The following is an 11,686-nucleotide window of genomic DNA, read 5'->3' as shown; positions in this document are numbered from 1 at the left end:
AACCTTCCGATCCCCTTCGTCTCCTGAACCGTTCTCGCTATCGCTGTCGGTCACACGCTCCTTACACTTTAGGTCTATGGAGCTGCTGGGATAAGGGTCCTCTGTGGAAAAGCAAAATACGCTACAGCTACAGTTGGAATTCCTTACAATGTATAATATTTGTATATATTAACATGCGGTGGAACTCAATTGAAAATTTTAATCAAGTCTTTGCATGGTCTGTACTTAATCGTGTTTTAATCAAAAACTACATATTGACAAAATAGGGAACATTTTCTATTTAAAAACCCTTTGACAGCTAAATTATTGAAGAAAATACACATATAAGCTCAACAACAAAGACATTTATTAACATGTTAAAGTCCCAGCCTTAGTATTAACCAATTATTATTTATGACTAAGCGTTTTATCCTTCAGTCAAAACTAAAGATGCACCAAAAATAAAATCGGTGACAGAAATCAAACGATTTTAGGTTCTAAACAATAACCAGCTGTTAAAAAGTCAAGAATACAATATTTTTCTAAACAGTGGGACAAGCAACCAACACAAAAGCTGCAGTAAATTCAAAAGAAACTATCGTTTTTAAATATGCACGAGACATGTTAGTGGTTTATTTAGCCTGTGAGAGAGAGACTTTTAGCGGAAAACAGAAAGGCTGATTGGAAAAGAAAAAGGTCTATGCTTTTTGAAGATTCACCATCTGTTGTGCATCAAAGATCTGAAAGTAAGGATCTATATTCTCTCAGAAATACACACAACAATGCAGTTTTAGTAATGCTAGACTTGCTAGTCGCTAATATAAAAAAAGCAAAGAGTTTAAAATGTCGACTCAGTGTTATTTTTTTCTTTGTATTAAAATAAAATAATCATAATTCACATCAACTGCTTTCTCCCAGAGCAGTGGAATCTGTTCCTAACAAGTAATTAATAAACACTCCAGGCAGGCAGGAAGGAAAAAAATATTTTAAATGTCTTATCTTCTTGTATTTCTTCAAGATAAATCAGCTGCAACCATTATACACTAGTCAAAGATTTACAAAAAACTGGACATTTGAAATTGGCCACAAAATCTCTTGATTTTCATCTCTACTTGGCATAAGCTGATGTTTACGGTCAAAATGAAATTATTATACAGCATCTGAGACTAAATTGAGAAAAAAACAAAAAACAAAGAGTAAACAGCTTGCATAAGTGACACATGTTTGACTTGATTGATAATCTCACTGCTTCTCCATGAGCTACAGAAGCTTTATGATGCAGGAAGTAGTAAACAGACATTCAGCCATCTCTAATCTAATGTGGCTTAATGAACAGAGCATGGCGGATTTCTCACCAATGACATCATCATCTCCTTCCTCTTCACAGATGACCATACGCTCTTCATCACTGGTCATGTCCTCACTGACCCCCCGTTGTGCCTGAGAAGGTGCGGGAGGATGGTTGGTGAACTGGCCACCGCTGTCCACACACATCTGGAGAGCATGAAGATGGAGTTAATGATAAAGCCATTTAAAATGCATGGTAGTCTATTTTAACAGCTGTGAATATTTGTTTTAATTAGCGTGTTCTGGAAAGCAAAACTTGACAAAGATGGCATTTTCCTTGGAAAACAAAAATCTTTGTCATAAATAAAGACATAATTAAAAAAAAAAAAAAAGGACGATCCTACTAGCAGTTGTCCTTCGTTACCTGGGCCAGCTCTGCCAGAGCTTGAGTGTTCCCCCTGTCTCCCCTCTCCAGGCTGTGCACGGCACTCTGGGAAAAGGCTCTGGGCCGGGTAAGCTGACCCACATGCCCCTCTCCTGCGGTCCTCTCTGATACACCCACAAGACCTGGACCCACACCCTTCAGTTCCACAGAATGGGGCTCTACAAAAAAAATTCAACTGTTGTCAACTGGCATGAAAACTGAGCTACTTATACATTTATAAGTAAGACCAACCTGTTGATTCGGACATGCTTCTTTCTCTGATATCCTTGTTTCCTGGGACACCGCGACCTTCAGAGCTGGACTTCTTCCTGTCTTTGTTGCACCACTTCCAGTCTGGGTGTGCTTTAAAGTGGGCCTCTTTCACCTAAAACAAGAAAGGATTACAGTTCCTCATCTATAATATTGAAATACGCGTCATTTTCTGTCAGAATATTGATCTGTATACCTGGAAGGCCAAGTCGTGGTACTTCTTTTTCTCCATAGCTCCCAGGGCATACCACCACTCCCCAAGAATCTTGCTGACTGTCCTGTTGTCCTGGTTTGGGTGCCGTTGGTGCACTAACGCTCGATGACGCTTACTGAAAATCATAAATGCATTCATTGGTCGCCGGATGTGATCCTTCTCCCTCTGCAGGGGTGAGCAAGAGAAGCAGAAAAACATCAAATTAGGTTTTTCTTTAAGTTAAAGAACTGTTGAGAGTTACGTTTCTGTCATAGCCTCGTAGGGAATACCTTTCCTGGACTGCTCTTGTCTCCATCTTTGGGCAGCGCACTGAGAGACTGAGTACGTCGCTTTACTGGGGAGGTGGAGAGTGGCTGCTCTGGTACAACTCCTGGGAGGAAGCTAAAGGACAGAAAAAGAACAATTTTACTAAACATTTCCTTTAAAAATAGCTTCATACAGGCTTCTGTTTGTTTTTTCTTTCTAGTGATTTAAACAGGCTGGAACAGCTTCCCCTCTACTCTATAACTCCGTTGTACATCTGCATATTAGACAAAAAGCTCATCTATTTCAAAGGCTGAGAGCCGAGCCACTGCTTTACATGTAGTGATAGAGACCAAAGATGGAGTGCTTTTGTTCCTATCTGCTTTGTTCTGGCTTTGAGCTCTTCAGCCCAAATTAGAGCAAGGATGCAGAAAATATCACTCTCACTTACTTTCTGTGTGGGTACACAGCACTGAAAAAAAAAATGACTGTGAATGCTGGCTCGGACAGTTTTATAACTGCTTTAACAGATGGGCAATGTGGTGTTTGTGCATCTATCCAGCCCTTTAAATGTCTCCACCAGCCGAATCGAAATGAAACAAACAAACACAGAGGAACTGCTCTTACGGGTCATCTACATCACTCTCGGTTTCGCTGTCAGGTCTTTCCCTCTCCACATCTCCCTTCTCCTTCTCTGGAAGAGGCTCATCAGACGAAGGGGGAGGCCTGGATGGGGGACTTTTCTCTACAGTGGGAGGTGCCTCTGCAGGCTCCTGTGACAGCGCTGCCACCCCCTGACAATCTGAAGAAACACAATGCCCAAAGAAAAAGAAAAGAAAGATAGCCATATGATGAGAAAACAGGATAAAAATGTGATAATAGGGTTTACAAAACTACTTGCCTGTCTTTAGACTGGTTGCTTGAGGGTGGTTAACAGGGTGTTGACCCTCACCAGGATGAGACGGAGCATCTGACTGGGTGGGTGCCAGGAAAGGAACCAATGAATGCCAAGGGAAGACTGGAACTGACCGTGGTTCTACATTGGTCCACACTGCAGAGAAAGAGGGCAGGATTTAGTTGCATTAAACTATGCCTGCAACTTTGCATTATGCTGCAGTGGTATGACAGTAGATTCAAAGGAAGGTTTTTTTTTTATATTTAGATTGTTTTTTTAAGAACTTGTTTCCTGTATTTTGGGGTTATGTTATACTCAAATTGTAACATTCTTGCATTAAACAGTCAGTTAATTTCTCAAAACCAGTTTGTAATGCGATAATGAAATATATATTTGTATTCAAGTATTGAGACTCAAACCCAGCAACTCCTTCAGACACAAAGAACCAATGTTTGTTTATTTTTTTAACTAGAGACTGGCTAACATCTATAAATGAAGAAAACTACCAGCCATTCAAAAACACAGAGAAATAGCTGAGCTGGCACAGAAATGCACTTCTATCTACTTAACTGGGAAAATCACACCAAAATCAGCAGATGTACAAAAAGGACTTTCTGTTCTCAGAAACAGACTGGATGGACAACAAAAGCTGTTGCATCCGATGTCTGAACAAGCATAAATGAATAAGAGAGTACATAATAGCTTATCCACAAAATCAAGCAACAGAATGAGTCTCATTAGGGATAAGTAACCACTAAAATGCTGCTTTAGCACGTTTAAATACTGCTGCATGTGTTCACATTTGGCAAACAAACGGCATTCACATCATACAGAAAGAAAATAAACATATTTACTGACCAAACATGCTTAATCCTTGGCGAAGGTACTGAGGATTCTCTGAGGAGAACATAATTGAATACTTGATGTGTCTCCAAAAAAAGAAAAAAAAAGGAAAAAAAGCAAAAAACAACAACAACAACAACAAAAATAATAATAATATGGTCTTTTACAAACAAAAATCAAGGTAGGACGACATGTTTAATCCAAAATCTGGTGTCGATAGTGGTTGGGAAGCTCTCAGATGACGACATGTGCTCAGTGGTGTCTGAACCCGTTTCATCCTTTCAGGTCACGCTCGTCATTCACAATTATTAGAACATCATAACTCTGCATGATGAGGATTTCAAAGATGTGACAGATAGAGAGAGGTATCCCGTTTGTATTTAAGATACAAGAGTTGAGTCCATCTGTGGTATCGCAGAATGCCGCAATCTTGCGCACACGAAGCAATGCAACATCAGTGGACAAAATGTACAGTATAAACGATAAGAGTAAAAAAAGGACACAATTTAAATCAGATTTTAACGACGTGAAGTCGGCCCACAGGAAATATAAATAGGACTGAAGGCAAAGATCCAGCTCCCTTTGGTCTAATTACCCCCGATGCCCTCTCTCCGTGTTTGTTTACATTACTACAGCAGCTTGGTCGGGAAAGGGTTAACGAGGCCTCTAGCCCATCCACGGCCTGGGTTACAACATCCACCCGGGAACTACGCAGTCTTCCTGGCCCATGTCAAACTATGCTCTGCGCTACATTTTACCTGCAGCCAGGTGGGCTCGGGGTGAGGTACATGAAGCCCCGGACTGGAGCAGGTCCAAGGGCTGACGTAGGACAGCACCGTATCAAACAGACTCCACAACGCTGAAACGAGATACACCAGGCTGATTAAAGCTGATTGGTGTGTATTTTTAGTTGTAGGAGTTTACAGCAGCTTGTTGTAACAGTGTTTGCCCCGTCGTTATCTCCCTTTTATATGTATATATACCTTTTAATTCAACCAAGAACACCCTGGAGAGGCAGTTTTAGCTGCCTCTGGTAATAAGCGGAGCCTCAAGTGCACCGCTCCAAATTGAACCAACCTCTCGGGAACGCCCCTGGTCGTGCACCCGGCGCACAGACACAGGCAAAAGAAACGCAATTGTTCTCATGTCCCAACTACAAAAGGTGTATTCACACGAACTGGCAGCCTAAATAATCCAACTACAACTGTTTCACAAGTGCAGCACTCGAAAACAGTGACTTGCTTCCCGTAGCACTCACTCTGCTGTATTATGCACCTGTTTTAAGCAGGTAATTACCCACAAAATACAAAAGAAGCTATGAGGAAACACCATCCAACGTGAGTTTAACTGTAAAAAAATAAGAAGGCATGGGATGATGCCGAAAATATGGTGCATTCATCCATCACCCTGTGCATACAAGTCCGCTATCCATCAGTTTGATCCCACCTATTTTTAAAAAAGAGAGATTATTACAGGTTCTAATTAAGCTGCTCGTACCCTACCTGGCCAATCTGGCCGCAGACCTGAAACAAGCTACCAACTGATAAGACTACAACACAGCGATAAAAAACCCAGCGACCACGGTGAAGACTTCTGGCTCCAGTCAGCGAGGAGAAAAGGGAAGGCGGGGGGAGTGAATCGCAGTTGCTTGTTGTATTTTTCTCACTCCTCTGGTTCTCCTGTCAAGCTTTAAAGCCAGCACGACAGGTCGGCATTAAACGCCCGAGTACCGAGTCGAAGTCGCCTCCAGCGGCTTTAAAAAAAAATAAGCGACTTTTGGCTGAAGCCGTCAGAGCAATCCGTCCGTCTGCAGCAGGTTAGCTAACACTTGGTGCGGACGACACAGAAGCGCGCTCCGTCCAGTTCGTTTAGCAGTTGCCGTTGCGAGTGTTGTTTTGACCCAAAAAAGTCCTCGCATCGCATCTCCGAAGCTCTCCGCTGAAGTTTACTCTTTTATTTTAGTCTCGTCCTCCCTGGTAAGCCTTTCTTTCTCTTTCCCTCCCTCTTCCTCTTGTTGTAAACTAGGCTGCCTGCCCCCCCGTACTCGTTCCCCCTCCCCTTCCTTCTCATCCTGTCAACCTCGCCCAGGCTTGTCCCGCCCTCTGTGGAAACTCTATTCAATCATTGGCTGAGCTCGCTGCCCGTCAACTGCCCCCCGCGAACTCTGATTGGTTGGGCCGTGCAGCGGAATGCCAGTCATATGCAAATGTTACTGGGTTTTACGGCGGCAAGTTTTTCTCAACTCAATATCTTCACTTGATTCAGAAATAAACAACACAATGAACACAATTAGAGCTGCTGCTCTTTTGAACCCCTTCAGAAATCATACATATCATTTATATACCTTTGTAAAAGTTCTTATTTTAGTGTGTCTATCTTTAGGCCCTCCCTAGGCTCACATCATTGGCGGAGGAGTCGTAGTAAACCTAGAGTGACGTTCAAAGGAGCCAATCAAACGCCGACACTCAGATTTAGGCCAACCAATGACTTAATAGAAATCTAACTAGTTCTCTACCCATTACACATCCTGTGCCTCAGCTTTAATACCCCCGAAGACCATCTATACAGGGAGGCGCCAGTGTGCTATATGGCAAACCATTATAGCATTTATTCAAAAGCCGCATCTATGCGTACCATTTTAGATAATAATAATAATAAAGATGACATTTGAGGATCTTTTTCCTTCTGATAGAAGTGCTACCAGCTGCACCATCGCAGTCCTATGTTTCATATCATCAAAAAATTTTAATATCTGACAAAAACAAAGCTCATACATGAGTTCTCTCCGGGTACTCTAAAAACATGACTGTTATGTCAATTGGTCTCTTAATTCTGTGTTCGCCTATGATGAGCTGCTGAAGACAGGCACCATTTCCACTGCAAGAATAAGGGATGGATGGATAGCTTAAATTTTCTCTCTAGCAATTAAGTGTGAAAATGGCTTGCCAAAATGTCCTAATATTTACCTGTCACAATAAAGTATGAACTGCATCAGGAGAAACCAGCCCATGCTATTCTATAAACCTAAATGAGAATCCATTGTTACCCCAACTCAAACTTGTGGATTAAAATAAAACTACCAGCATTTAAAAAAAACTTCCACGTTTAAATCCATATTTATTCAGGATACAAGTTAGTTATGTAACAGAATATAACACAAAAGATGCCTCTCCCTCTCTCTCTCTCTCTCTCTCTCTCTCTCTCTCTCTTTCTCGATCACCTGAAATTTTCAATTTTCTGATGGAAAACTTACAGGGAAAACAAGGACACTAGTGATGGCTGAAAAGAGAGGCAAAATGGGTGGAACAGGCAGACTGAAGAGGACCAGCGGGTAAAAATAGAATGAGAGTCATTTTCAGCAGGAGAGGTAGGGGGGGCTGGAGAGAAGGGGTGTGTGGAGAGAAAACAGCTTGTGAAAACACAACTTCTCTTAAATAGAGGTAGGCAGAGGGGCAGAAATTGGGACACATGGGGGAGGGAAAAGGTGGCATTTAGAGGTACCTGTGTTGTGTAAGAGATGAGACAGAAAGAAAGTCGACATGTACGAATGATACTGCATGAGTCAAGAAGTCCTGTTTGGCCTGACTCATCTAAGAAAAATACAATTCTGGGAGGGACTTGGTTTCCACTCAGAACCAGTCAGCACATCAGGAGTGATATTTGACCAATAAGACTGAGAGAGCCACTGGCAGCTGCTGCAGTCAGTAGTAAAAAACGTTAACCCTTCAGGAGCTGACTGGGTACTTCTGAGTACTGAGGGACTCCTTTGATTTGAAAATGGAGTCAAAAGCCTGACTTTCTACCTCCGCAGCACAAGCAAGAACTGTTTCATCCAAAGCAAAAAGCCACATTTTCACAATTCTGTTCTGATATTCTCAAGTTGTTTGCATCAGCATACTGAGCAGTACAGGATGAGTCTAGTTTCTTTCTGATGTGAAAAAAGAGTTAAAGGTATTAGAAAAACAGCCAGTCAGATGGTGAGAGTAGGAGATCATAGCTTATCAACCGCACTGAGCTCTCAACTACTCAATCCAGCAAACACAGCGTGGTAAAGTTGGAAAGCTTGACACAGTGAGTCAAAATCAAAGAGGCCATAGAGGTTACGGGTGGAGATGGGGGTGATTACAGTCACTGCTCAGTTGTTATAGCCTGAATAAACAGTACAAGCCCGCTGCCACAAACTGTTCCAGTGCCTTTCAAAAATATTTACACCTTCTCACATTTTTGTCGCATTGCAACCACAAACTTTGATGTATTTTATCAGGATTTCATTTGATAAACCAAGACCAAGTGGAGTACCACCATGAAGAGAGGGAATGCCACATGATTTAAAAGTTTTCTTTACAAATAGAAATTTGAAAAGTGTGGTTTGCATTTGTATTCAGTCTCATGAGTCACATTTTGCTGCAATCACAGTTGGAAGACTCTTAGGGTCTCTACCAGCCCATCTACAGACAGACATTTTTGCCCATTCTTATTTGCAGAGTAGGTAAGTCTCAGTCAGATTGTATGGCAAGCATCTGTAAATAATTTCTAAGTCGTGAAATTGATTTTTAATTGGATTTAGATTTTAGAAGAAAGAGTGGAACATGCTACCACAAAATTGTGACTTAATCATCTGTCTAGTCTTTCAACTATTTTTTCATTCAGAATCCGTCAGTAGCTAGAATAATTCACTTCCATATGAATTCTTACCAGCTTCCTGCTCTGCGTAAAAACACACTCACAGCATGGTGGTGTGACCACCATGCTTTATGATGCAGGTGGCATTTTCAGGATGTTAACTTTCTGCCACATGTTCCTAAAAACCCACCTGTTGCTTTCGAAACATAGAAAATGACACATTGACCAACATATTTGATGTGTACGATGTTGGTGATGGCACTCATCAAAATGTAATGTCTGTTCAATTATTGACTGTATGGTGTTTTCTTTATAACTTTGTAATTTTGCGTTTTTGTTATGTAAAGCACTTTGAACTGCTGAAACACTCTGCAAAAACAATTCCACAGAAACTGCAGCTCCTGTAAATGCTGTCAGGCGTTTTTTACGCATTTTCTGTCCATGCCTCAAGTTTTCACTGATCTCATAAAATGCTGTAATATGAAACTGTTTTTAAAAGTAATTCTTTAACTTACCGAAATACCTAAATTTGAAAACAATCTTTTGCTTTTCGTCCACTGGACAATCATGGACTACTTTGTGTTAATTTACCACATCAAATCTCCTTAGAACACGCTTTTAAGCCATTCTAAGATAGCTAAACAGAAAAAGGGCAAGTAAGATGAAAAAAAATCAGATAACATCGTGTGCATGAAGTTGCACAGAGTCAACATGAGACGATGGTGGGAAACCACAGAAACATCACACTTACTCATTTAAAATAGAGATAAGTCATGATGATTGGTGAGAAAACAAAAAAAGGTGTGAAGAGAAACAGTGAAACAGAAATTCCCCCTGAGCTAAGCTTAACTCGCTCTCCTTGCCACCGTGCTGGCGGTGCAGTATTTGTGTAGGTGTTCAGCAGCTTTTATTGGCTGTCTCCTCTCACAGACATCATGCTTCTAATATGCATGTGAATTCATGTGTCCAACCTCCTCTTCTGCCCATCCACCGTTACATCAGTCACACTGGTATGATTTCGCCGGATAAACTTTTCCTTCACCCTCATTTTTACCTTCGCTGGCACCGTGCAGGCGGAGCACGGCGTTCACTCGCTCCCCCATCCCTTCACTCTCATCCCTTAATTCATCTTCCACCCCTGTGCTCTGCGCCTCTCCCTCCCACAGCCCACCATTTGCTCTGTCCAATTATAACTCAATCTACCGGTTCTTTTGCAGTCACCATGGCAACAGCGATGTTGGGCACAGGTTCCGATGTTGCCCTGTGGTCACGGCAACATCGGATTGTTGCCAATCACCGCATTCTCGTAAAATAAGCCAAACAAATTATGTTAGACAGCTTTTGGACACAGAGAGGTGTCTTTCTGCAGCACTGACCTTTGTCCTGTTTCACAAAAAAGTAAATTATAATTTAGCCACAAATAACATCTTGATTATTGGGAAGTTAGGAAGCAGAAAGAACAGTAGCTAAATCAGAAGACCCTTCCAGCTTCTGAATGCTACTTCTATCAACATGTAACCATCGACAAGGAAAATATACGAGGCACAAACTTGAGATCAGTGTTGAAAACGGTGGTCCTCCAATCCACTCTGTGCAGCAACCTGTAATGTATGTTTTCAGCCATTTGGGGGCACTGTTAGTCTGCAGATAAATGGCAAAGAACTAGGTAGCATCAGAAAACTAGTGCAAAGTCTGTGAAACTGAAGACGCAAGGAAACAGACGAGTGTGAGATGACGATGAGAAAAAGATTCAGAAGCAAAATACCAACTATTTCAAACTTGTAAACAAGAAATACAATAATACTTATCTTCTAAGATAAGAGTATGTGAGGTTGAGGTAATTCTTGTGGAATAGGAAATCAACCCAAATTTGCTTCAACTTCACGTGCTTGTGCTCAAAGTCTTGGAGCCATCTCAGATCAAGAAAACCCCGTGTAGCGCTGCATCTTGAGAACCTCCTCTATGCTTCACCTACTAAGAAAATAGATCAGTGTTGCACACGACTTTTAGTGGTAGGTGTTGAAGGGGGCTTCACGTGTGCTTCGGTGCAAGTCTAGATGGCTGTGCGATCCAGATGTGGTTGTTGCCATGGCCAGGGAGGATATGCAGAGCTTTAAGCATTACGTAAAGCAGGGGCGGGAGGGAGCGGGGATGTTATTCCCGGGTATCCGTATCCGGGTAGATGAGGATGAGGAGGGCAAAAGTGGAAAGGAAGGGTAGCGAAGGCACTGCAATGCGATGAAGCGAAGAGTTAAAAAAGTGTCATAATTCTTTAGTAAGAAAAGAAAACCTAAAAAAGAGAAGAAAAAAGCAGAGGGAGGGATGCGTCCAAGTGTGGAAAAGTGTATTCACGTGTACTTAGAGGAGTGTGACATGTTTACTCGGTGTTCCACAAACTGTGCGCGATTGTTTCCGTTAGGGAGCAACTCAACGACACACTACGAATTATGAATTATTTTTAAAATATAGAGACTGTAAGGCACCTCTTTTAAAATCCTCTCCATCAGTAATATTCATTATTAAAAGATGCATAAATTATTTTAAAGCATAAATGCATTTTATGACCATTCACAAAAATGTTCACATTCAACAAAGTTTGTCAAACGAGTTGAGAAAACCAATTTTATCAGAATCAATACAAAATAAATACAAAAACAACAGACTCACGCTTTCTTCACTGTCCTCAGAGCTAGATTCATGAAATCTCTCAATGCAGAATGCTTCTTATATGGTATCAGTAAAAGAAGTAAGCTCAAAAAACTTATTCATATACTGAGTAGATTTATATTTAAGTGCCCACCCAGATTTCTGACTTTAATCTGCTGGAGATTCTTTAAGGGAATTAAAGATTAGGGTTATTGCACGGATTCCCTCCAACATCAACGGTTGGAGCTATTTGCAAAGCATA

At 41.4% G+C, this 11,686-nt stretch overlaps 1 protein-coding gene across 3 annotated transcripts in view; it reads right to left on the bottom strand.

Moving 5' to 3' along the window:
* Positions 1–11,686, bottom strand: part of cicb (capicua transcriptional repressor b) — a 43,365-nt gene that overhangs the window by 12,240 nt on the left and 19,439 nt on the right. For 2 of the 3 annotated variants that reach the window (XM_015054881.1, XM_015054882.1), the window contains exons 3-10: positions 3,319–3,468; positions 3,045–3,219; positions 2,444–2,555; positions 2,157–2,339; positions 1,943–2,075; positions 1,691–1,869; positions 1,335–1,473; positions 4–101 (exon numbers count right to left, since the gene is read on the bottom strand). In XM_015054881.1, coding sequence (XP_014910367.1) covers positions 4–101; positions 1,335–1,473; positions 1,691–1,869; positions 1,943–2,075; positions 2,157–2,339; positions 2,444–2,555; positions 3,045–3,219; positions 3,319–3,468 — 1,169 coding nt within the window. Of the gene's footprint in view, positions 1–3; positions 102–1,334; positions 1,474–1,690; positions 1,870–1,942; positions 2,076–2,156; positions 2,340–2,443; positions 2,556–3,044; positions 3,220–3,318; positions 3,469–4,170; positions 6,199–11,686 lie in introns of those variants that run through there. The other variant, XM_015054884.1, reaches the window with a different exon arrangement.

Source organism: Poecilia latipinna, unplaced genomic scaffold, assembly GCF_001443285.1.
Source record: "Poecilia latipinna isolate Pla-1442-1.1 unplaced genomic scaffold, P_latipinna-1.0 Scaffold1284, whole genome shotgun sequence".
NCBI classification, from domain to species: domain Eukaryota; kingdom Metazoa; phylum Chordata; class Actinopteri; order Cyprinodontiformes; family Poeciliidae; genus Poecilia; species Poecilia latipinna.
Note: the sequence above shows the minus strand (reverse complement) of the source record. Positions and strands in the feature narration are given on the sequence as shown.